The sequence below is a fragment of the Hemiscyllium ocellatum genome, chromosome 1 (assembly GCF_020745735.1).
Source record: "Hemiscyllium ocellatum isolate sHemOce1 chromosome 1, sHemOce1.pat.X.cur, whole genome shotgun sequence".
In the NCBI taxonomy this organism is placed as follows: Eukaryota; Metazoa; Chordata; class Chondrichthyes; order Orectolobiformes; family Hemiscylliidae; genus Hemiscyllium; species Hemiscyllium ocellatum.
In genome coordinates, this window is record NC_083401.1 from 60,869,271 (window position 1) to 60,896,381 (window position 27,111).

The window sequence follows — 27,111 nt, forward strand, 5'->3', positions numbered from 1 at the left end:
ATGTCTTCAGGACAAGGCTCAGGAAAGCAAAAGGCAAAAAAGGCAAGTTTTTCCCCAAAAGCTGAAGGCCATGAGTCTAACCAAATCGTACAAGGAAACAAAGCAGGCATCGCATCTGGAACTAGCCAGGCTGTGGTCCCACACCAATCATCACAAGCTCAGCAACAAAACACCATGCTTGTTCCAAAAGGTAATCTGAAAAATACTTTAACTTCACTTTGGTTATCTCTTCAGGTTGGCGGTGCATCATGTTATAAAAAAGCAAGGACAAGGGTTTGAGTCAATAGTTGATGACTCAAAACTTTCACATGGATTGTGCTGGTCTCTTGCCCTTTTAGCAAACATGTGGGAGAACCTCCAGAAAAGATGTGACAGGAGTTGGGGTTGTAACCATAGATATTCAGAGCTGCCATCTCCAGTCAAGATCAAAACCAAACAGCAAGCAAACTATCAACAGAGCAATGGAACCATAGCACAGGAGCCTGTTTAATTAATTGTGTGGGGAGATGCGTTATGTCAAGGGGTAATTTCTAATGTTTTCTTTGTGGGAATAATAAGCCTCTAAAGATAAAAAAAATCATGCATATCTGTCATTGGAAATAGAAATGTAGAAAATATAACCTTCTATTTTGTGCCCTCTGGTGTAACTCCAAAAATATTTACATGACAGCATTCAGAAAAGATTTACAAAGATGTTGCCAGGGTTGGAGAGCTTGAACTATAGGGAGATGCTGAATAGGCTGAGGCTATTTTCCCTGAAACCATTTTCTCTGGAGCGTCAGAGGCTGAGGGATGACCTTGTAGAGGTTTATAAAATCATGAGGGACATGGATGGGGTGAATAGACAAGGTCTTTTCTCTGGGTGGGGAGTCCAGAAGTAGAGGGCATTGGTTAAAAATGAGAGGGAAAGATTTAAAAGGGACCTAAGGGGCCGAGGGTGATGCATGCATGGAATGAGCTGCCAGAGGAAGTGGTGGAGGCAGGTACAATCACAACATTTAAAAGTCATCTGGATGGGAATATGAAGAGGAAGGGTTTAGAAAGATATGAGCCAAATGCTGGCAAATGGAACTAGATTTATTTAGGATATCTGGTTGGCATGGATCAGTTGGACTGAAGGACCCGTTTTCATGCTGTACAGCTCTATGACTCTAAGATAAACATTCCCACACTAAAGCACAGGCCACAGAAGTCTTAAAGAACCAATTGTCAGGAATTTCAAGTTAAATTTCCTGTTTATTAAGAGGTTTGTTGCTTGTGAGAATCTAAGGAGGCAACACAAATGTAACCCAACCTTAGTAACATTTGGGCAGATTTATTTTTCTTCCTCTCTCCTTGGGGACTGAAACCCGCTGAGGTGTGTGTGACTCTGTAGTAAACATTCCAATCACTCAGTGATAACTGTGTTAACTGTATCCTGGAATCATCCTGATGTTACCAAGACAGCCTCTTTAATTTACAACCTTCTATCATGAAGTTGCAGAGTAGTGCAAAGTGGAGGTTGGATCTGCCGTGTCTGGAATTATGGTTCACAGCAACTCCAGTGCAGACTTTCATGTTAAAATTTCAGGATGTTTATAACTCTTTATACATGCATTTAAAAATTGAGTAATCTAATTTCAACCATTAGCATATTAGAACTGATATCAACGCTCCCGTGCCTAAGAAAATGAAAAATGAGCCAAGGTGTGTGCTGTTGAAATTTATCCGGTTAAGTTCCACTAGAAGCCCACGTTTGTGATGTCAAGTGAAAAGAATAAAATTATGGCAAGTGTAAGTACTCACAGAGATGGGACTTATAATTGAAGCCAAGCAAGGTGTTCTAACTAACAAGACATTGCAGACAAAGAGGAGTCTAAATGTGTTAAGAAGTCTAGCTGGCTGCAACACTATGTACCATTGAGTACTGCTATAGCTTTAACATAGCCTCCAGATATCCATTGACACAGATAGCTAGGAACAGGTATAAAGTTATCAAAAAAGCACCAAACAAAACAACTCTGCTGAAAACAAGGGCAGAGGAGGTCATCACTGACAGCAATAAATAGTTCAAGAGATGGATAAAACACTACCTTGAGTTGTACTCTAGGGAGAACACTGTCACCATAGAAAGTCTGCCTGGCAGAGCTAGATATTGAAACCATGTTAAGGAGTGAAGCAAAGCTTTTGACCAGCTTGCAGATAACCAACATGACTGCAGCATCTGTGTGAATGGCAATGTCCCTGAAGAGAAAGGGGGCACAGTCCCAGGGTACACGTGATGTAAAGGTTGTGACCTTGTGCAGGAATAAGGATAACTATAACAATTGCAACAACTATCAACACATCTCCTGGCAGCCTATTGTGGAAAATATAATGCACTTGTGAAACTGCAGAGCCTGACTAGATGTATCCATTCTGAATTCCAGCGTGGTTTCAGAATTGGAAGATCTAGAATTAACATGATTTTCTCATTCTGGCACCTGTAAAGGAAATGCCATGAACATAAGGCACCATTGTGTATTGCTCTCATTAGTCTATCCAAGGCATTCAGCCATGTGAGCAGGGGCAGTCTATTTAGGCTGCTGGAAAAAATTAGCTGCCTGTCAAAGTTGATCAATGCGTTATGATCGGCTGAGGAGTGAACTAGCTCCTTGATTGGTTGCAACTAAACTTTGTTCTTTCTTGCTCAAGGCTAGGCTTCTGTCCAATTAAAAGTGTAGTTGACAATGTGTTAGTATGAATACTAAGGAGCTGATCAACAAGGTTTATTTGATTGAAATTTTATTATTTGGCAATTTATCACCCGGAGAGACACAGACACACACACACACAGTTTAGACTCCTTTGGTTGTCTTTAAGGCTGAAGGTTCTTGAACACAACGCCAGGGTTGTTTAACTTTTTTTTGGATGCAGTCAGTCACAGTGAATGTTATAGTTATTGAATGTTTTTGGTTCACAGTAAGTTTTCTCTCAGGCCTCATCAGCTTTTGGCAGTTCTGGCAAAGAGAGCCAGTCTTTGCCTGGATGTTACTGCAAGTTCCTAAATGTTACTCCTCATTTTTGAATACGTCTCTGTAGCAAACTGGCACTGGCACCTTATTTAAAAGTTGAAATGTGTGGTGCTGGAAAAGCACAGCTGGTCTAGCAGCATCCGAGGAGCAGGAGAATCGACAGTTCAGGCATAAACCCTTCATCAGGAATGCTCCTCGGATGCTGTCTGACCTGCTGTGCTTTTCCAGCACCACACTTTTTTTGACTGATCTCCAGCATCTGCAGTCCTCATTTTCACCATATTTAAAAGGCCATTATGCACCCAATCAAGCACTAGAAGACCACAGCAGTTCTGTACAGCTAGAGACATTTGCTACACCTCGTACCCCTTGGTCATTGATGCATGGTCTCTTTGCATCCTGCAGATACCAGTGGGATCTCCATGCTCTCTCACTACAACATATCCCCTCCTCCTCCTTTGAGGAGGAAGATATGTGGAAGCAGCAACAAGGCTGCTTTCTGTACCCTCCTCGAAATCCACCCAGCAGCTTTGACACTGTGACCTCAGTGGGTATTGTCACTAAATTAGAGCACCTGATAGTAAACACTTCACTGCCACGTCTCCACAGCTGGTTGAGGAAGAAATGGCCCACTTCACTATCACTGAGAGAACTGCCAGAGACCAGGCACCACCTCAATGACAGGCAGGAGGTTATCTCCTTGGTGTGGGTACTTGGTGACTTCATTGGCCTGCACAGGAGTAGCAGGAGCACTCGGAAAGCTAGACTGCAACAATGTGGTTGGGATAATGCTGCCTCAGGTATTTGAACATCGGGTTGCCTCCACGAACAGTTTGGCAGCTGCCATGGACAGCCAAGTCGAGAAATCTGAGAATCTCCTGAATATGTATCCAGACCTACACCTCATCTCTCTGGCTATTCGTGCTCAGCACCGAAACTAGACAACAATGTAGAAGGGACTTTGACTTCACTCCAGGTGCCCCTTCCTCACAGGGATACAGGGCAGTGCCAGAAGATACCCAGCCCACGGAAGAACCCATATACCCAAAGGTCTCTTTTCAGGACACTCCAGGGATGACTGGGCCTCAACCTCCATGTTCCTTGCAGAATATAGGGAATTAGGAAATAAACTGAAAAGTAGAACCTCAAAGGTAGTGATCTCAGGATTACCATCAATGCCACATGCTAGAAAGAGTAGAAATCCAGGATATTACAGATGAACACATGGCTGAAGAGATGATGCAAGGGAGAGAGTTTTAGATTTCTGGGGCATTGGGCCCAGGTCTGGGGAAAGTGGGACCAGTACAAACAGGACAACTTGGCAGGACCGGATTTGATGTCCAAGGAGGAATATTTTCTAAAGTGGTTGGGGAGGCTTTAAACCAAAATATCAAGGAGACAGAAACCTATACAAGGACTCAGAGGTGGAGGAGTGATCAAGGACAAGATAAAGACAGAAAGGGGAATTTAAAAAGTGATAGATAGAAACCAAGAGCCATGGGCGGCGTGGTGTCTCAGTGATTAGCACTGCTGCCTCACAGCATCAGGATCCCAGGTTTAATTACAGCCTCGGCTGACTGGCTGTGTGAAGTTTGACACGTGCTCCCTGTGTCTGCGTGGGTTTCCTCTGGGTGCTCCAGTTTCCTCCCACAGTACAAAGATTTGCAGGTCAGGTGAATTGGCCATGCTAAATTGTCGATAGTGTTAGGTGCAAATGGGGCGGAGTGGGTTACTCTTTGGAGGATTGGTGTGGACTGGTTGGGCCGAAGGGCCTGTTTCCACACTGTAGGGAATCTAATCTAATGTAATCAAACAGGGACACAGTGAAAAATAACATGAACCAGACAAGTATTATTAAAAAAAGACAAGCCTTAAGGCTTTGTGGAGCATTGGAAATAAAATGGATAAATTAATCTTGCAAAGAGATGAAAATGGTTGTGATATAGTCAGGATATTTTGAGACATGGCTGCAGGATGACTAAAGATGGGAACTGAACATCCAGGGATAATCAGTATTTGATTTAATTTGTTTTGTTATTGTCACATGTACCAAGATACAATGAAAAGTATTGTTTTGTGTGCTGACCAGACAAATCATACCTTACATTGGTATATTAGGGTAATAAAACAGAATGTAGTGCTATAGCTACATAGCAGGTGCAGAGAAAGGTCAACTCTAATATAGAAGAGGTCTGTTCATAATTCTGATAACAGTGGGGAAGAAGCTGTTCTTGAATCTGTTAGTAAGTGTTTTCAAACGTTTGCATCTTCTGCCCAATGGAAGAGAGTATAACTGGGGTGGAATGGTCACTGATTATGTTGGCTGTTTTCCAGAGGCAGTGGGAAACGTAAACAGAGACAATGGAAGAAAGGCTGATTTCTGTGATGGATTGAACTGCATTCACAATTCTCTGTAATTTCTTATGGTCTTGGGCAGAGCAGCTGCTATACCAAATTGTTAGGCATTGCACAGGATGCTTTCGATGATGCATAATAAGAATCCTTACCTACTGAGGAAGTAGAGGTTTTGGTATGCTTTCTTCACTGTTGTGTCAACATGGATGGATCAGGACAGATTTTTGGTGATATTTACACCCAGGAACTTGAAACTCTTGATCACCTCCACCTCAGCACTTTTGATAGACACAGGGGTGTGTCCTCCACTCTGCTTTCTGAAGTCAATAACCAACTCCTTTATTTTGCTGACATTGAGGGAGAGATTGTTGTCTCTATCGTGCCATTAAAATGTCCATCTCTTTCCCAAACCCTGTCTTGTTGTTTGAGATCCAACCTACAATGGTGGTGTCATCAGCAAATGTGTAAATGGAGTTAGAGCTGAATTTGGCCACACAGCTGTGAGTGTAAAAGGAATATGGCAAGGGGTGGAATCTGCAGCCCTGGAGGGATACTGATGTTGAGGATTATTGTGGAGGAGGTGTTATTGCTGATCCTGATTACAGTCTGCAGGTCAGGAAGTTGAAGATCCAGTTGCAGACGGAGGAGCAGAATCCTAGAGTTTGGGGATGAGAGTTTTGTTGGAATTCTGGTTATGAAGGTGGAGCTAAAGTCAATAAATAGGAGTCTGTCATAGGTGTCCTTGTTATCCAGATGTTCTAGGGATGAGTGTAGTGCCAGGGAGATTTAGGGAGGACAAGGCACCCAGAGAACGCTTAGCCTGTGGAATTCTCTACCACAGAAAGTAGTTCAGGCCAAAACATTGTAATTTCAGGAAGGAGCTGGATGTAGCACTTGAGGCTAATGGGATCAAAGCATATGGTGGAAAGGCAAGTACAGGCTGCTCATCTGAGATCATAATGAATGATGGAGCAGGCTCAAAGGGCCGAATGGCCTACTCCTGCTCCTCTTCTCTATGTTTTCCTATTAACCAGAAAGGAAAAACAATAACATTTTACAATAACAATATAAAAGTAGTTGGAAAAAAGTAAATTTATCTACTGTGAGGTTTCCTACAATTACCTTTTACAGGATATACAGTAAAACCCATTGTTCCAGCCAAAAAGGCTGAGCTCATCTCTGTTGCCAAAGCAATGCATAGAGAAGAATTTGGGACCCGGGTAAAGGAGCTATTTGATCCTGAGAAAGAAGCAGCGCTGGATGCTCTTCAAACAGGTGAGTTTCATTGTTATTATTTGTTTTGTAGATGTGGATCGTACTGGCAAGGTCATGTTTGGTGCAGTACATGGTTACCCTACACCTGTTTATGTGTTGCACAAGCCAATAAGTGGCTGCGTTTACGGATAATACCACTTAAAGGTAGCCTGTACCTCTTAAAGGGGAAGTGCAGTTTAGCCTGGGAATTGATCTGTTCTTGAAAATATTCAGTTGCTTTGTTGCGAGAGAAGGATAAATTTCTCTTCTCTCGGGTCTTGCTTAATGTCTGTCATTAATTTGAATATCTGCGAAAGCAAATCTTTCCCTTGATGTAGAGACAGAAAATCCCATTGGTAGTGAAAGTTTCTGCCTGAAAGTTTTGCTGAATGCACATATTTGGTTAGTATAGCTGGAAGTTGACTTTAACCTTGAAGTAAAACATTTAGGCTTGCATTTTGGCAGTTATTAATCATGTAAAATAAGATGTCAATCTTTTACGTGCTGAAAATGTGTTGCCTATCACCCTCACCTTGACCTCCTTCCACCTATCACATCTCCATCGCCCCTCCCCCAAGTCCCTCCTCCCTACCTTTTATCTTAGCCTGCTGAACACACTTTTCTCATTCCTGATGAAGGGCTTATGCCCGAAACGTCGAATTTCCTGTTCCTTGGATGCTGCCTGACCTGCTGCGCTTTTCCAGCAACACATTTTCAGCTCTGATCTCCAGCATCTGCAGACCTCACTTTCTCTATCTTATTTTACGTGTATTGTGCATGAATTCCTCCTTTTATTTCTCACCTTCAAGCAGGATTTGAGTTCATTTTATTGTTACTTGAAGGGATTTTCATCACCTTTACTGTAGGTGGGTGGCAGATTGTTCAGCTATTTTATTTGTAACCAACGCGAAATGTTGCTTCAAAAGGAATCTATATTGGATGGCGATGCCCTGAAAACAACTGGGACTGCATCAGAGTCGGAGTAAAGTCAAAATGTTTTTGTGGACACCTCCTCGCTGAACATGGACGTTTTACTGGTATGAACTGAATTTTTTTTTAAAGTCTGAATTGAGTATTGTTGATTTTGTTTATTAGTTTGTGATATAAGCATTATTGGTTGAGGTAGCCTGTCCCTAATTTCCCTGGAGGTAGTGGTGATGTGCTCCTGTCATGAATTGCCATAGACTTTGTCATGTAGGGACACTCACAATGCAATTAGGAAGGGAATTCTTCAAGTTCAACCTAGTGAGGATAAGGAACAGTGATATATTTCCAAGCCAGTGTAATGTGCAACTTAGAGCAGAACTTGCATTTGCTGGTGAACTCAAGCATCTGCTGCCCTTGTCCTCCAAGGTGGAGGCAATGGGAGAGGAGGTAATTGTCTCGAGGTATTATCGCTGGACTGTTAATCCAGAGACCCAGGTAATGTTCTGGGGTTCTGGATTCGAATCCCGTCATAGCAGATGGTGGAATTTGAATTCAAATAAAAATCTGGAATTAAGAGTCTAATGATGACCATGAAACCATTGCCTATCATCACAAAAAAAACTATCTGATTCATTGATGTCCAATTGGAAGGGAACTATTATGCTTACTTGGTCTGGCCTATGTATGACTGCTGACCCACAGCAATGTGGTTCAGTCTTCACTGCCCTCTGGGCAATTAGGAATGGGCATTAAATGCTGCTCCAGCCAATGATGCACTGTGAATAAATTTAAAATATATATACGTGGAAGAGATGATGGGTTTGAAAGGTGTATTGAAGGTGGCTTGTAGATAGTATACATTGTGGTACTGAACATCAGTGATGGAGGTGAATGAAGAAGATGGTGGAAGGGGTGCCAATCAATTATTTTGCATTGGATAGTGTCAAGCTGCTTAAATATTGTTGGATCTGCAACTTTCCAGGCAAGTGGTGAGTATTCCATCATACTCCTGACCTGAGCATTGTCAACTGGCATAGGAAAGACAGGAGATCAGTTGATTGAATTTTACAATAAGCTGTGGGATATTTCAAGATGGTGGTGACCCAGTAGGTCAGCCTTGCTGAGCTCTGCATCAGAACCCAGACAAATTGGGGCACTCCCTTCTCTCTCCCTTCCCATCACCCTTTGTTTTCCTGTTTTTTTTCTTATTATTTCCTTTTTGTTCTTCTTTTCTGGTGTGGGATGGGGGAGGGGGAGAAAGAGGTTTTTTTTGTTCTACCTGGTGTGCCTCAGGTAACAATCTGGACGGGACAGGTTGAGTGTCCACTTTTAACTTTCTTGTTATGTTTGTATTTTTTTCTTTCGTTGTGTTGTGTGGGGTGGGGACATGACTTCAGCTAGAAGAAGTCATGGAAAGGCTAATGGTGGTATGAGTGCCCCCTGTGGGCAAGGGAGGAAAGTCTCCTTTCATTTGTGTTAGATGTTGGTATGTTGCAGAAATAGCTGTTGGAAGTTTTGCTTTGGTAGTTTTGGACGTTGCATTTTTAAATTTATATGAACTGATTATGGTTTTCATTCAGCACAGTATGAGTAGGGTTCTTCCTCCTGGGGGGGTCCACAGACAGTTTTGGACGATCATGGCTAGCCATTAATTTAAATGGTGCACCTGGAATGTTAAGGGGAGTCACTCACCAATTAAGGGAAAAAAGATACTGTCAAGCCTTAGAAAAGAGAGGGTCGATGTAGCCTTGCTGCAAGAAACACATCTAACCGATAAGAAGCATTTGAAGTTACAGCAGGGAGGATTCAGACAGGTATTCTTCTCATTCTTTAATTCAAAATGTAGAGGAGTTGCTATGCTCATCCGTAAGAACCTCCCATTTCAAATGCTAGGCCAAATTAAGGATGACAGCGGGTGATTTATAAATCTTAAAAGCTTTAATACATGGAGTGGAATATGGGATTCTAGATGTATACTGCCCCCCGCCCTGGTGCACCCCCTTAAATTTTTAATGGATGCACTTTCCAGATTGATGGCCCTTGGTGCAAGTATTACAATTTTAGGGGGAGACTTTACTTGTATTATTGACCCTGAGATGGACAGGATTCCTAGGCGTCTTGCAGGTATGTCTTCGCAATCCAGGCAGCTGGTGGACCTAACCACAGTGTTGGGGTTGGTGGCATGTGGAGATGTCTTCACCCCAAAGGTAGGGATTTCACCTTTTTCTCTAATTCACACATACTATAGAATTGACATGCTTTTTATCCTATCGACCTTTTTGAACTCGGTGCTGTCTTGCAGAATAGGGAACATAGCTGTTCCCGATCATGCAGCAGTGTACATGGAGGTTAAGGCTGGTGGTAGCAGGATGGGGTCCTGGCATTGGCACATGGCCCTTTCCTCCTGAAAGATAGCAAGTTGATAGTAATTTTTGCTGGAATTTAAAATCTTTTGGGATATTAATTTTAGTACGGCCAGTAATCCATCAGTGTTGTGGGATGATTTAGAGATGCCGATGTTGGACTGGGGTGTACAAAGTTAAAAATCTTTCAGCACCAGGTTATAGTCCAACAGGTTTAATTGGAAGCACTAGCTTTTGGAGCAACACTCCTTCATCAGGTGGTTGTGAAGGACACAATTGTCTGACACAGAATTTCTAGCAAAAGTTTACAGTGTGATGTAGCTGAAATTATATACATCGAAAAATACTTTGATTGTTTGCTGAGTCTTTCATCTGTTGAAATACCATGATAGTTTCATTTGTTTCATATGTAAATCACAAAACTTTTGGTGCTGTGGGAGACTGCCAAGGCCTATGCACGGGCTTTGATTATTTCTTATTCCATGACCTGGAAGCAACAGAGGGGAGAACAGCAACATTTGCTCAAGGTTCGCCTGAAGGCAGCTGAGTTAGCATACTTTGACAGACTGTCTGTCTGTAATCAAATTGCTGCGGATTACAGCCCTTAGGGCTACTTTGAATGCTGCACTCACCCAGACAGCAAAGAGGGAAATCTCTTCTGCGAAGCAGAGGTTATTTGAATATGGTGATAAATCGGGTAGGTATCTAGTGTACTTAGCCACAAAGAAGAATGACTCCTAATCCATCAGTGTGTGTGCTGGTACTCTTACTTGCAATGCCAAAAATATTAATGCAGCATTTAGGAAACTTTACTCTGAGCTGTACTGGTCGGAGGGCTGTGAGGACAGAATGATGAAGATGGAATCCTCAGAGCAGGGTGTAACCTCAGAGCAGGCCTCCTCTCTGAATGCCCCCCTGACAATTCAGGAACTATAGGAGGCCGTGAGGCTGCTCCAGAGTGGTAAACGCCCGGCCCAGATGGATTTCAAAGTGAGTTTTATAAGAAGTTTATGGACAAGCTGGCCGGGCCACTCTTGGATATGTACAATTACTCATAAAGTCAGGACTGCTTCACATCTTTGAGAGAAGCAAATATTTATCTTAAGAATGGAAAAGCCAGAAGATTGCACTTCGTACAGGCACATATCATTACTGAACGTGGATTTTAAAATTCTGTCAAAAACACTGGCGTTAAGGCTGGAGAGAGTATTGCCTTTTATTGTAAAGGAGGACCAGGCAGGTTTTATCAAGGGTCGTGGGTCTACCAACAATATTAGAAGAGTACTAAATATGGTCCAAGTATGCCAGCAAAGATCAATTCCGGGTTTGGTAGTCTCCCTGGATGCAGAGAAAGCATTTGATCATGTGGAGTACCTCTTTTACATCCCGGAACAGTTTGGTCTTGGAGGGGTTTTTGCCAAATGGATGGCAGTGTTACATAGTGACCCGAATGCAGTGGTTCTCACCAATGGTATAAGATCAGATAGTTCTAGTGTCAGCAGAGGTTGCCGCCAAGGGTGCCCTCTCTTCCCACTATTATTTACATTGGTGATTGAGCTGCTGGCAGAGGCCATCCAGAGGGATCCCAACATAATTGCCCCGGAGATAGGGTCAGGCAAGGCATAAAATTACCTATATGCGGACAATGTCCTTCTCTTTTTAACTGAACCAATGATATCATGATTAATCTATTTGATTTGTCCTCAGGGTATAAAATTAATTTCATAAAGTTGGAGGCCATGCCTGGGGGGGGGGGGGGACCTTACCAGTATATCCAGTTTTGGGGATGGAACCCATTTCCCTTTCCGGTGGTCACAGGGAGGTTTCCTGTACTTGAATATTTTTATCATCCCGGTCTTTGATCAGTTATATCTGGCTAAAATGAATGTTCTTCCTCGCCTATTATATCCCATATGAATGCTCCCTTTGATGCTGCCAAGGCAAGCACTATGGAGGTTTTACAGTTGGCTTGGATCTTTTATCTGGCATCATAGGTGGCCTCTTATTAAGTTGGATGAATTGCAGCTTCTGCAGGAGAGGGGTGGTCTGGATTGCCTGGACTTTAAGAAATAGCAATTGAGTTCCTTGCTATCCTATGTGGCTGACTGGGCCTGCAGGACCTGTGATCAATCTGTTTGGACATTGAGACCTCCCAAACAAAATGCCCCCTTATTAATTTGTTGTTTATCGACAAGATGAGAACTGTTATGGACCACTGCAGAAACCTGATTGTCCTACACATAATTAAAGCATGGGGAATGATGTGGCATGGTGAGGGCAATTTACAAAAAACTTCCCCCTTCACTCCCATAGTGGGAATGTTGGGACTCCAGCCAGGGGCAATGACTCTGGCTTTAAGTTCTGGGCATCTAGAGGAATCTCCTGTTTGGGAGATTTATGTTATGGTGATGTCATGGTGTCTTCAAGCAGCTGAGTCTGAAATTTGAGCTACCTAGGAGAGACCTCTTTCACTACTTCCAGGTTAGAGACTTTAAACAAAAAAGACAACATTGATGGTTAGTCCTTACAAGTCGGATATGGAGGGGAGAGTACTCCAGTCTATGGGCGTCTCTTGGTTAGTACTCTCTACCATTTGTTAGGAAGTAATGTCTTGAAGGACACTGAGCATTTATGCAGAATCTGGACTCAAGAATTGGGGTGGAAATCTTGTAGGAGATGTGGGAGGATGTTTGGAAAAATGTTCGGAAAGTTTTGATTTGCAATAGGACCCAGGCTATCCAATTGAAAGTACTCCACAGGACTCACTTGGCATCGGAATGGCTTGTGAAATTCACGATAGGAGTATCCCCAATGTGCCACAAGTGTAAATGGATGTTGGCGCTCTTACTCATTGCTTGTGGTCATGCCACAAGCTTCGCAAGTATTGGGATGCCATAGCGAGTGTTTTGGAAGAGATCTTAGGAACTGAGTTAAGTTGGATCCAGTATCCCTCCTTTTGGGTCTTCCAGGTCTCCCCTCTTTGAACATACATGGGAAGAAATTGTTTAATGTTCTTTCATTTTGTGCGAGGAAGAACACTGTAATGAGTAGGGTGACAGATCCCCCCCAGGCCTTTTGGGCTGGCATAGGTTAGTTAAGGAATGCACATCTCAGACTTCCTTACGAGTGTGGTGCCCTAGAAAACGGAACTGTTTTACAGAACATGGCGGCCCTTCTTGAATTATATTGATGCAGAATTATTGGCTATACTGATCAGGGCCTTTGTGTAGCTGTGAGGGCTGTGTCTGGCGGTCTACGGGCCCCTGGGGGGGGGGGGGGGGGGGGGGGCGAAGAATCCTGAACAAATACGCATTTGCTTACTAATGCTCCCAGTGGTGGGAAGCTTCGGTGAGATTGCGCTGAGTGTAGTGATTTAATTTAATTGAATATGATTTAAGTTACCCTGGTATAACTTGGTTTAATTTTATTTTGTTTGTTTATTTATTTTTATTTTTCTTAGTTATTTATTGAATTGTAGTTTTTGCAGGGGATTTTTTTTTCTTTTCTCTCGTTTCGGTAGATTGTGGAGTAGAGAAGTAGTTTGTTCCCTATTATTGTTATTATAATTACAAAGTTGTTACACAATTTTGTAGGTGGTTTTGTAATGTTGTAAAAAATCTTAATCTTTTTTCTCAATAAAAAATATTTATAAAAACAAGTAAACTGGCACAGATTACCTAAATTCTGCTTCTTTAACTCAAATCTAATGGTTAACTTGTAATCACTGTCAATCTCAGCATAGCAGTTACAATTAAACCATTTATATTTAAGTATTTCAGAGAAATATTCACTTATTTCAAAGGAGCTAGGGGTTGGGAAGGTTGTATTCTCCAAAACAGGGACTCAACAGCTAATGAATAAGGAAGAGCTTGATGGAACAATTATACAAGGATTCAAGAAGAAACATGATGGGATAAATGAACTTTTTCCTTCTGCACTTATTTATAGCAGGAATCACATTTTAAATTTTATCCCAACTACAAGGTTAGCAGTTTGATTTATTTATACATATCTTATTCCCAGATTAAAATAATTACAATTCAAAGCAGAGCATACGAATATTAGAAACAGGAGTAGGAGAAGGCCATATTAGGTGGAACAATAGATCAGTGGTTAGTACAGTTGCGTCACAGTGCGTTGGATCCAGTTCAATCCCACCCTCAGGCAACTGTCTGTATGGAGTTTGCATATTTTCCCTATGTCCGCATAGCTTACCTCCAGATGCTCTGGTTTCCTCCCCACAGTCCAAGCTAAATTGCCCATAGTGTGCATGGATGAGCAGGCTAGGTGGGTTAACCATGGGAAATGCAGGGTTATAGGACTGGATGGGAGGGATGCTCTTCGGAGGGTCAATATGGACCAGTATACACTGGCTTTCCTTTTTTCACCCTGCTAGTTACATCTTCAAGAACAGAAATAAATTTAGGTCAAGCATAATTTCATTTTTATAAAACCATGTTAACATTGCCGATTTTGCTGTGATTTTTAAAGTGTGCAGTTATCATTTCCTTTGTTATGGATTGTAGCGTTTTCCTGAATAACTGTCCCTAGTTATTACCTATTTTCTCTGTCCCTCCTTTCTTGAATAATCGGAATTGCATTTGCTGACTTTGAATCCTGGAATCTAGTAAGTATCGGAAAGTCATTATCAATTTTATTATTTTCTTTACAGCTACTTTCTTTAGAATGCTAGAATCCAGGTTTTGTTTGATTTTAATCTTTTTTTTCCAGCACACTTTGTTTATTGGTATTAATTATTTGCAGTTCTTCATTCTTATTAGACCCTTGCTTCCCTACCAATCCTGTTCTTTCGTGTTTTCTACTTGAAATTTTAATATTATTTCCTTCTCCACAGATGCTGCCAGGTCTGCTGAGTTTCAGTTTTTATTTCAGATTTTCAGCACCTACGGTTGTTCTCGGAGATTCAGGCATTGAATTCAGCCTGCCTAATTCTTCTGGCCATGGCTGGAAAATCAGGAATGCTCCAGAGTATACAGTACTGCCTATTCTGCTTGACTTTTTAATCTGCACTCTGTGCACGACGGGACTAGAAGTGATGTTCCTGTGTTTGAGGATGAATCTTATCAATTTGAAAGATGACCTCCTGCAGTTTGCTGGGTTAATGAGTTTTCCTTATTCCTTTGCAACAGGTACAAGTGTTCGAGTGCCCTGTGCAGTTGCTGGTTGCCAATGTAGAGCCTATAACTTCATCCCTTCCCGTCCTGAAGATGTTGGTGAATTCTGGCTGAGAAAACGAAGAAACTTTGACCCAAGGACGTGGAGAGCTAAATGTCGTTGTAAACATAACCATGAGGAGCACAATACTGATGGAGTCCATAGTTGCAAGATTGGGGGTAGGTCAATGTGTGAAACATCTATTATTAATGGGTTTGGATGAGATTTCTGGTATCTACACAGTGAGTCAGTTAACAATCCCTCATAGGAAAAACAGATTACACTGTTCCATCATTCGAAACACTTGTATTAATAAAATGTGAGAAAATAGATAAAGCAAAATCACTATAGTCTGGAGCAAACATCAGGAACCATGCAGGGTACCTCCAGAGTGATACTTGTTGTCTTGGTGCACAATAGCCATAACGGTGTGATCAGGTAGTTAGTGAGATGAGTTGAGTAAGATATGGTGAGAGGCATGTTCTAAAGGTTTCCCATAGGTATACATTTCAACCTATATGTTGCTACGTGTAACCTTCATTTTGTGCCACAGCAGTCTATCCAATGGTATTCAGTAAAGAATGAGAAATTAAGAGAAACTTCCCCAACTCAGTAAAATACATGACAATGCTCTGCAACAATGAAGTTTGAATGATATTTAATAATACAAGTCTAAAGTTCTAATAATATTTTAGTATAAAAATATCCACCAAAAATTGTACCATAGAATTGATTTAAACTGTGTTTTAATCTATATGCTCTTTAAACAGGTTGCCCTTGCCATGGTTTTGATTCTAATTTCCTCTGTGCAGCCTGTGATAAACATTGGGAACAACATCAAACATTCTTTGAAACAGAAACACATAGAAAAGAAGCCGGGCTCCCATATGGTAAGGAGGTGACACTGTAGTTGACCATGTTTGTTCATGTTCTCACATACAAGTGAGTATCTCGTTCAACGGATTGAAGACCAGGAAGGTGGAGAAATATCATGAGCCATGCTACTTCTGTTTCTCTGCCCTTTTATTCTCTTTCTTTAAACTTCTCTCTCACATTCTTCAAGTGTTCAGAATTAGAAACTATAGTTGCATAGGAGTCAAATGGTTTTGTATAGATTTAGTAAAACATTGTAGCTTTTGCACTCCATGGTCTGTTTAGAAAAACCAACAAAAGCACCAGTATAATTCGGTATAATAAATTTACAACCATGGCTTTGTCAGGAAATTACACAGTGGTTGTTTCTATTACAAAGTCAGCTCTGCTTCCTTGGATGCTGCACAGGGCCAGCTTCGAACAGCAACATCCAAAAGACTTGAATCTCACAAACACCATTGACAACAATTCTGTGTACAAGTGAGAATATCTTGAACTAACAGTGATGGATTCTTTTGACACATGGCTCCTGGTTTTCATTTCGAGATTAAAAAATGACAAAATCTTGCAGTAGATTAGCATCAATCAATTCACCTGTACTAATGCACTATTTTATCCACACAAATGCGCTTTGATATCAGAAAAATTAAAATTTACATTGAATGATAGATATTTCTTCATTTTTAATTGAAACTAACAACATTTACAAATGCCCACTATGGAGGGAATTATGGGATCGTGAAATAATTCAGATGTTGAATATCTGAAAAATTAATAGGAAATTCTGAAAAAACTCCACAGGTTGAGCAGCATATATGGACAGACAAACAGCCAACACTGTCGATCTGTGCTCCACATTAGTTCTGATGGTCGTTGATCTCTGATTCTGTGTCCATAGATGCTGCCAGATGGGCTGAGCATTTCCAACACCTTCCAGGTGGACTGCAGCGGTTCAAGAAGGCAGCTCACTACTTTCTCAAGGACAATAGTGCTGGCAATTCCCACACCCCACAAATGAATAATAATTTTTAAAACAAGCGTAATATGGAATGGTTTATTGCAGGAAATATACAAAGATTAACTACCACCAAAGGGCACTAAAGACATTACCTTTATTGCCTTCACTGACTGACGCAGAATATTTCATTGAGTTTATTAAGGCACTTTAGCAGTTATATATTCATAAAGATTCCTCCCTGGACCAGATTTAGCACTTTTGGTTTCAGAATCCGCCCCCCCCCCCCCCCCCCCCCCCCCCCCCGGTTCATCCTTTTTCTCTCCATCCTCTGAACTGGATATTCAGAACTTTATTAATGATCTGATGCCAGTTTGTGCACTAACTGCATGTCCTCATTTGATAATGAAACCATATAATGAAACGCTAATAAGCTGTATTCTTTACAAAGGCATCTGGACACTACTCCATACTTCATTGATCCACAAATTAACATCATCATCTTATTTCCAACCACTGTCATGGCCCTACACAACACTCCTCCAGGAAGTGGGATTTTGATGTGGTTTTAATTTAAGAACTACCATAGGCTTTAACTTAATTTTGCTGGTCAAGTTGGCAAGTTGTCTCCTCGTGTGCTGTGATGGTCAGCAAAACCATTTTGGAATCTTTTCGCTCCACCATTTAGCTACTGGGCCAATCAAAATTCATGGATGTTGCAAATGTGACTTGATGGAAACTTTTTAAAAATTACTTTTTGATGATGAATTGCTGGAAACTGGTCATTTGGCAACAACTTTGGTGGCTTCTGAGCAATCGTGGTCATCTGCTGATAAACATTTTTGTACCATAAAGTGACAACACAAACCAGCTGTTACTGTTACATTATTAGAGACAAAATAACCACAGATGCTGGAATCCAAGAAAGATAAACATGAGGCTGGAAGAACACAACAAGCCAAGGAGCATAAGGGGTGGAGAAGCCAGCATTTTGCGTGTAACATTTCTTGCCACATAGCATGCTTTCATAACAGCCAAATCATTTTCACCCACTAAAGGTCACCACTAGTAGCTTTTCTTTTCCCCGAACTCACCATTATCTATCCCTTGGTCTCTCTGATGCTGTTCTCTCTCTAAGCTCTATCTCGAACTATTGTTTACTCTCCCCACACCCCCATCTTTCCACTCGTTTAAAACAGAGTTCACTAGTTCTAGATTCACTCACAAGAGGAAAAGTCCTTTCCACCTCCATCATGTCAAGACCATCCATGATCTAACACATTTAAATCAAATTGCCCCTCACTATTCTAAATTCTAGTGGAAACAGGTCAATCCTGTCCAACCTTTCCTCATTCAAAAGCCCATTCATTCCAGGAATCAATCTAGAAATCCTTCTCTGAACCGCATAAAATATGCTTACATTATTCTTTAAATTAGGAGATAATTGGGTTGGGTGGGTGCAGGTCTCCCAGAGATCTCCTCTGAAACAATTTGCAAGAAGGAGATACTGCACTCAGTATTCAAAACATGGTCTCACCAAGGCTTTACCTAAGATCAAATCCTTATTTTTGTGTTCAATTCTTCTCATAATAAAGGATGACATCCCTTCTTGATAGCATGTTGTACCTGCTTACTAGCCTTTTGTGACTTATGCAGTAGAACACCTAAATCTCTCTGTACCCATTCTCCATTTAAGTAATCAGGAGAAAGTGAAGACTGCAGATGCTGGATTTTAGAGTCAAGAAGGTGGTGCTGAAAAAGCATAGCAGGTCAGGCAGCATCCATGGAGTAGGAGAATTCACGTTTCAGACACAAGCCCTTCATCAGAAATTAGGCTGTCGGCTGGGGGCACTGAGAGATAAATGGGAGGGGGCTGGGTTGGGTGATTGGGGGGAAAGGTAGCTGAGAAAGCGATAGGTGGATGAAGGTGAGGGAAAAGGTGATAGGTCAGAGGTGGTGGTGGGGTGGATAGATGGGAAAGGTCAGGAGGGCTGTGCCGAGTTGGAGGTTTGGGTCTGGGATAATGTGGTGGGAGGGGCAGTGAGGAGATTGTTGAAATCCACACTTATCCTATGTAGTTTCAGGGTCCCATGGCAGAATATGAAGTGTTCTTCCTCTAGGCATCGGGTGGCAATGGTTTGGTGATGGAGGAGGCCCAGGATCTGCATGTCCTTGAGGGAGTGAGAGGGAAAGTTGAAGTGTTTAGCCATGGGGCAATGGGGTTGGGTGGGTGCAGGTGTCCCAGAGATCTCCTCTGAAACAATCTGCAAGAAGGCATCCTGTCTCCCAATGTAGAGGAGACTATATTGGGTGCAACGGATACAGTAGATGACATTGGTAGAGGTAAATTTCTGTCAGATTTGGAAGGATCCTTTGGGACCTTGGACAGAGGTGAGGGGAGTGGTGTGGGTGCAGGTGTTGCGTTGGCAGTGGAAGGTGCCAGGAGTAGGGTTGTGGGCTTGTGGGGAGCATGGACTAGATGAGGGAGTTGTGGAGGGAATGGTTTCTCAGGAACGCTGATATGGGTAGGGAGGGAAATATATCTGTGGTGATGGGGTCCGTTTGGAGATGGCAGAGGTGATGGAGTATGTTGCGACGTATGCGGAGTTTGATGGGGTGGAGGTTGAAGACCAGGGGGATTCTGCCGTTGTTGCATTGGGATAGTTGTGGTTCAAGGGCGTTAGGGCATCATCAACCACGTGAGAAAGAAAGTTGCGATCTTGGAAGAAGGAGGCCAGCTGAGATTTTCCAAGGTGGAATTGATCATCCTGGGAACAGATGCGGCGGAGGTGGAGGAATTGTGAATAAGGGATGGTGTTTTTACAGAAGGAGGGTGGGAGGAGGTATAGTCTAGGTGGCTGTGGGAGTTGGTGGGTTTGTAATAGATGTCCATGGTTAGTTGGTCGCCAGTTGCCTGCCTCTTGGTCGGGTACATGGAACAGTCTATCTTCCGGAGTTAAATCGGCACCAGTCCCCCACCTCTTCCTCCACTATATCGATGATTGGATCAGCACTACCTCATGCTCCCATGAGGAGGTTGGACAATTCATCACCTTTACAAATACCTTCCACCCTGACCTCATATTCACCTGGATTATCTTAGACACCTCTCTCCACTTCCTGGACCTCTCCATCACCATCTCCGGTGACGGACTAACCACAGACATCTACTACAAGCCCACTGACTCCCACAGCTAACTAGACTACACCTTCTCCCACCCTACCTCCTGTAAAAACACCATTCCTTATTCCCAATTTCTCCCCTCCGCTGCATCTGTTCCCAGGATGACCAATTCCACCTTAGAAGATCCCAGATGGCCTCCTTCTTCCAAGATTGCAACTTCCTTTCCCATATGGTTGGCGATGCCCTACAGCGCATCTCCTCCATATCCTGCACCTCCGCTCTTGAACACCACCCCTCCCAACGCAACAACGACAGAAGACCCCCTGTCCTCACCTTCCACCCCACCAACCTCCGCCACTTCCGTCACCTCCAAACGGAGCTCAGCACGAGAGGTGATGGGGAGTGGTGTGGGCACAGGTTTTGCACTTCCTGCAGTGGCAGAGAAAGGAGCCAGGAATGGGGTGTGGGCTTGTGGGAGGCATGGACCAGACAAGGATTTGTGGAAGGAATGGTTTCTCCGGAATGCTGATAGGGTTGTGGGGGGGGAAATATATTTCTGACCAAAGCCCCAAAGGATCCTTCCACATCTGACAGAAATTTACCTGCACCTCTACCAATGTCATCTACTGTATCCGTTGCACCTGATGTGGTCTCCTCTACATTAGGGAGATATGACACCTTCTCAGATTGTTTCAGAGAACATCTCTGGGACACCTGTACCCACCAACCCCATAGCTGAACACTTCAACTCCCCCTCCCACTGTGTCAAGGACATGCAGGTCCTCCACCACCAAACCATTACCACCCGACACCTGGAGGACGAACGCCTCATATTCCGCCCTGGGACCCTGAAACCACACAGGATAAAAGTGGATTTCAACAGTTTCCTCATTTCCCCCCCCCCCCCCCCCCCACATTACTCCATTCCCAATCCTCCAACGCGGCACCGCCTCCCTGACCTGTCCATCATCTTTCCCATCTATCTGCTCCACCTACCCCTCCAATCTATCACATTCATCTACCTATCGCTTTCTCAACTACCTTTCCCCCAACCCCACTCCCCTCCCATTTATCTCTTAGCTCCCCCAGCCCACAACCCTCATTCCTGATGAAGGGCTTGTGCTCGAAACATCGATTCTCCTGCTCCTCAGATGCTGCCTGGCCTGTGCTTTTCCAGCACCAGACTTTCTACTCCATTTAAGTAATATTCCGCATTTTTACTTTTCCTGCTAAAGTGAACAACTTTATATTTTCCAACAATTTTCCAATGTTATACTCCGTGTGCCAAATTTTTCCCCACTCACTTAAGCTATCAATGGCCAACTGCAACTTATTTATGTTGTCTTCATAACATACTTTGCTACCCAACCTTGGGGTTGTCTGCAAGTTTTGCAAACCATGCTTTCCCTCCCTCTGTCAAATGAACATTGTAAATTGTAAAAGGTTGAGCTAGCACAGGACCCTGTAGGAGTCTTATTGTCCATCCTGCCAATCAGATAAAGACCAGTTTATGCATACTCTGCCATAGTCTGTCTGTCTACTTGCTTCTTTTAGCCACAGCACATGTTACTTCTTCGAAGAACTCTAATGAATAAAGCCACAGAATTATACAGCATGGAAACAGACCCTTGATCCAACTCATCCGTACCGACCATGTTTCCCAAACTAAACTAGTTGAGTTTGCCTGCATTTGGACCGTTCCCTCTGTGACTACCTGGTCAGGTCCATGCCCCCCTACGACCCACCCTCCCATCCTGGCACTTTCCCCTGCCACCGCAGGAACTATAAAACCTGTGCCCATACCTCCTCCCTTACCTCTATCCAAGGCCCTAAAGGAGCCTTCCACATCCATCAAAGTTTTACCTGCACATCCACTAATATCGTTTATTGTATCCGTTGCTCCTGATGCGGTCTCCTCTACAGTGGGGAGACTGGGCACCTCCTAGCAGAGCGCTTTAGGGAACATCTCCGAGATACCCGCACCAATCAACCACACCGCCCCGTGGCCCAACATTTCAACTCCCCCTCCCACTCTGCCGAGGACATGGAGGTCCTGGGCCTCCTTCACTGCCACTCCCTCACCACCAGACGCCTGGAGGAAGAACGCCTCATCTTCCGCCTCAGAACACTTCAACCCCAGGGCATCAATGTGGTCTTCAACAGCTTCCTCATTTCCCCTTCCCCCACCTCATCCTAGTTTCAAACTTCCAGCTCAGCACTGTCACCATGACTTGTCTGGACTGGTCCAACCTGCCTATCTTCTTTTCCACCTATCCACTCCACCCTCTCCTCCCTGACCTATCACCTTCCTCTTCTTCCCCACTCACCCATTGTACTCTATGCTACTCTCTCCCCACCCCACCCCCCTCTAGCTTATCTCTCCATGCTTCCAGCTCACTGCCTTTATTCCTGATGAAGGGCTTTTGCCCGAAACATCAATTTCGCTGCTCGTTGGATGCTGCCTGAACTGCTGTGCTCTTCCAGCACTACTAATCCAGAATCCATTTCCCTCTAAACTTTTCCTATTCGTGTACCTGTCCAAATATATTTTAAATGTTGTAAACGAAGCTGTATCCACCACTGGTTAATCATGATCTCCCTTTGATAAAACCATGCTGACTGTTGCTGATTACCTTTTATATTTTCTAAATGTTCTTTTTAAGATTGATTCTGACACTTTCTTCATGACAGATAAATAGATTAGATTACTTACAGTGTGGAAACAGGCCCTTCGGCCCAACAAGTCCACACCGACCCGCCGAAGCGCAACCCACCCATACCCATATATTTACCCCTTACCTAACCCTACGGGCAATTTAGCATGGCCAATTCACCTGACCCACACATCTTTGGACTGTGGGAGGAAACCGGAGCACCCGGAGGAAACCCACGCAGACACGGGGAGAATGTGCAAACTCCACACAGTCAGTCGCCTGAGTCGGGAATTGAACCCGGGTCTTCAGGCGCTGTGAGGCAGCAGTGCTAACCACTGTGCCACCGTGCCACCCACTAATGTCAGGCTAATCGGCCAATAGTTTCTCATTACTGACTCCCCTTTCTAGAACAGGAGAGTTTTGTTTGATATGTTCCAATCTGATGGAACCTTTCCTGAATCTAGGGAATTTTGGAAAGTTAACAGCACCAAATCTACATCTCATCAGCAACCTCTTTTAGACGTATGTTTAGATTTTATTGTCACATGTACTCGGGTGCAAGGTGTCCAAAGTTGCCATTCTCCAGCATCATCCTTGTACACAAAAGACAGTCTTAAAAACAGAAACAGAAATAAAAGAAACAGCCAAAAGTAAAGAAAATGTCCACATCACTCCCCCGTTTCTGCCATGAGTTGTCACCACAAGATAAACAAGGTCAGAAGGCTCATCCTTCAGTTATAAATGCTCAGATGCCCCAAGTCCCTGCACGCTGCCTCCACAATCAGGTACCAGGGCCCAGCCATGGCCTGAAGCTGTACCACCGCCACCATTGGAATCCTATCACTATCCTTTGGTGCCATCTTACCTGCACTGACGTCATCATGGCCATGAGTCCAGGCTGGGGATGACCTCGACAATACAAACATCGCTGAAGCTGCCGCTCCCAGACTGGGTTGTAATCTGATGCTGGGCCCACCACGATGAAGCAGCCGGCATCTCGTTCTGCCTTAAGTTGCTGCCATTGCTGCCCCCTGGGACCACCAAAGGAGCCGCTGCTGCTGGCACTCCAGGAAAGGGGGCTGTTCCTGCCAGATCCTATGGTAAAATCCATCTGAACTCAGACTGATCAGTTTACAGTTCCATCAGTTTACTTAGTGCCTCTTGACTCATGATTGTAGTTTCACCAGGTTCCTCTCTCCCTTCCACCCCCTGATCTTCTGTTATTATGAGAATGTTTTGTTTGCATCCTCTATCGTGAACACAGAAGCAAAATTTCACCTACCATTTCCTTTTTATCTATTATCAGTTTCCCATTTTCATTCTCAAGAGAACCAACATTCACTTTACTTACACCTTTCCTTTTGAAAACTGTATCTGAACAAAGAGCAGATTATGGATGAGAAGGTTGACAGCACTGTCAATGACTTGTTCCATTACTCAGTGTAGATTTCAGCCTTGACCTTTACACTCAGTTGCAGAGCTTCATGGATTATGATGGGAATGCTCATGGTGTGTTGTGCTCTCTTTTTTTTATTGTTCACCGCCCTTCATGACTGGATGTGGCATCCACTGTAAAGCTTTGTTTTGATTCATTAATTGTGAAATGGTATTGTTCAGATTGCTTGTGTTTCTACACTGCTGCTTGCCCTATTGACACAGATCCCAAAACTCGTTCTGAGGACACTGTAAATGTTGAGGCTTTATCATTACACAATCTTCTATGCAATGGGGAAGGTCTGGGAATAAGTAGAAATGTGATGATATCATCAGTGTAACAGCTTGTTTTAATGATACAGGAGCTATAATTTTGCAGTCCATGCTGTCAACAGGGACCTCGTCCATTGGCAGTGCAAGTTGGAAATACCAAAAGTCTACCAGTTTTTAACTGTGAAAATAAGTGATTAGAAACACTGGGTCAGGAGGCACACAGATTTCCTGTTTACACTGCCAGAATCTGAGACTTCCCACCCAAACATTACATCCAAAACGTTCGTGATTCCTAACATTTTTATTATTAACATGGTTTCAGGTGAAGCTTACCTGCCTTTTGCAGAAATGCCCAACTTACGAAATGCAGTCCTGTCAGGGAATGAGGAGGATGATTCTGCATATCAAGCCATTACTAGTGGCACTGGAGCCTATTCTCGTTTAGGGCCTTCTACCGAACCAGCCTGGCCTGCTTTACCACCAAACAGGGATCCAAAAGGGATTTGAGCAATCTGTAATTAGCATCTATTGATATCATTGTCTGAATAAAATTCGAGTCATCATTTTTTTCTGGTTTTGTTGAAGATCCATAACATTTATAACTCATTTTTCAAAAACTGATAGCAGTACTTGAATGAGCATTTAATACTTTTGGAAAACAATTTAGAATTATAAAAGTAAACTGATCAATCTATTGAAACATGTGTACCCACAAAGCACCTGGAAACATTTTGCCCCCTGTTTTTTGTTTAACATGCCAATTAGCATACCACATTGCTGAACATAGTGGCAGTTCACAAGATGTTAACAAATAAAGATGACTATTGAACAAAACTTAATTCATCTGCCCAGAAAGCTCTTAATGTGTGCCGGCCACAGCATCCAACAGTTTTTTTTTAATTTATCGAGGGTTTTTCTCCCATCTCCTTCTTTTTACAGAGGATTATTCCTGAAATATGTTGGTATTCATGAGAAAAAGAATTTCTTCACATCAATCCAAAATTGGCCTTTTACTAGTTTGAACCTATGTTCCCCCTTATCATATTAAAATAGTTTAACTTAACATATTATGCCGATTTATGGTTTGCTAACTGACACCCGGAGCAATAAAGTAACATCTGAGGGAGGCTAGTTCACTTGTTTATTTCTAACTTGTGAGAAGATTTTAAAATACTTACTCAAGCTCTACATGTCTGATGTACTGCTAAACAAGAGGCCACCAAGTGAGCTAGCTGTCACTTAACTATTTGCGTAATTGTGACCAAACAATGTTTAAAAATGTCAGTTTTTATTATTTTCTCTAGCATTTTAAACATCCTTGATATTTTTAAGCATTGTAATTTTGTACATTGTATAGTTAACCACTTAAACTAAGTTTATCACAAAAAGTGACCTTTTTAATTGGAATTTCTGGCAAATTACTTGTGAACAACCTCATTTTAAAAGTCTGAAATTAATTTTAAAGAAGCTATACAGAACCAGATATTTGTTTCATGTTGTACATTGGTCAGTTTCCCCTTGGTAAATTGTACTTTTTTAATACTGAAGAGGTTTGGTAAGATACCTACTAATGACACAATTTAAAGATAAAAATCACACAACACCAGGTTATAGTCCAACAGGTTTAATTGGAAGTATTAGCTTTTGGAGTACTCTTCCTTCGCTCTGTAGCATTGGAGCAGGATCTTAAGGCACAGAATTTATAGCAAAAGATTACAGTGTCATGCAACCGAAACAATATATTGAACAAACCTAGGTTGAATACATCTATTTGGTAATGGAAATGGAATTGAAAACATAAGAGATTACACATACAGGATCAAAAACCATAGATTTTGATATGGAAAGTAAAATAAGATTAAAGATTGGTAGTCTGCTGTGGGATATTTATCGCCGTGATTTTCTATGTTGTTTTCTTAGCAATGTCTTTGTAAACTTTACACTTTAATTAAAAAATGATGATTGATAATAGCTGTGTTGTTTTCCTAAAATATGTTGCATTTCAGTCAGACTCAGGATCCATCTCTTCTACCATTGACACAGTAATGTAGCTGTGATAAGTACTATCTCAGTAGATACTGAGACTTCTCCAACAATATCTCCTAGTCTCATGACATGAACAGAAATCCCAAAGAAAACAGTGTCTTTCATTTTTTTATGTATATTTTAAGAAATGGAGAGCCTTGGTGGATTCAGAAAAAAAGCTGAAGCTGATTGCATGATTATACTTTCAGGAGCTTTTGAACCAACCTGAATTGTATAGATATTCCAGCTAAAGCTGACGAAGGGCTAAGAGACAAGGCATCTACCTTCAGCCAACTCGAACCAAAGGAAAACATCAAAACCCATTATGTAAAAAATGCATATTGATGCTTTCAGTTGCCTTTCCACCTTGTAATGGAAACACTGATGGGGAATATAAAGCTACACTGTTAGCTGAATTAACTTCCAAGTAAACCACTGAGATGGGCCAGCAGAACCTGAAATGCTGTCTTATCACACGGTGGAGTTTGGAACTTGAATTGTTTAAGTATACAATTCAGTTGCTGTTTGACCTACAGAGAGGTAGACTGTAAGCTGAGCATTGCAGACCTTCCATAGATTGCTGCCTAGGAAGAAACTTACTGACCTGCAAGTAGCAAAACTACTGGGCCCAGCTTGCTGAGTATTATCAGATATTGACCTCTGGGAAATTCTAACTCACATCTACTTTTTAATACCTCAGAATTCA

General features: G+C 42.5%; 1 protein-coding gene across 1 annotated transcript; it reads left to right on the forward strand.

Annotated features, from left to right (window-relative positions):
• LOC132823995 (protein FAM221B-like) lies at positions 1–24,887 on the forward strand. The gene is made up of 6 exons (XM_060838588.1): positions 1–190; positions 6,480–6,623; positions 7,529–7,639; positions 15,043–15,246; positions 15,838–15,957; positions 24,703–24,887. The coding sequence occupies exons 1-6, from the start codon at positions 1–3 to the stop codon at positions 24,885–24,887; spliced, it is 954 nt and encodes a 317-aa protein (XP_060694571.1).
• Positions 24,888–27,111: the final 2,224 nt, after the last annotated feature.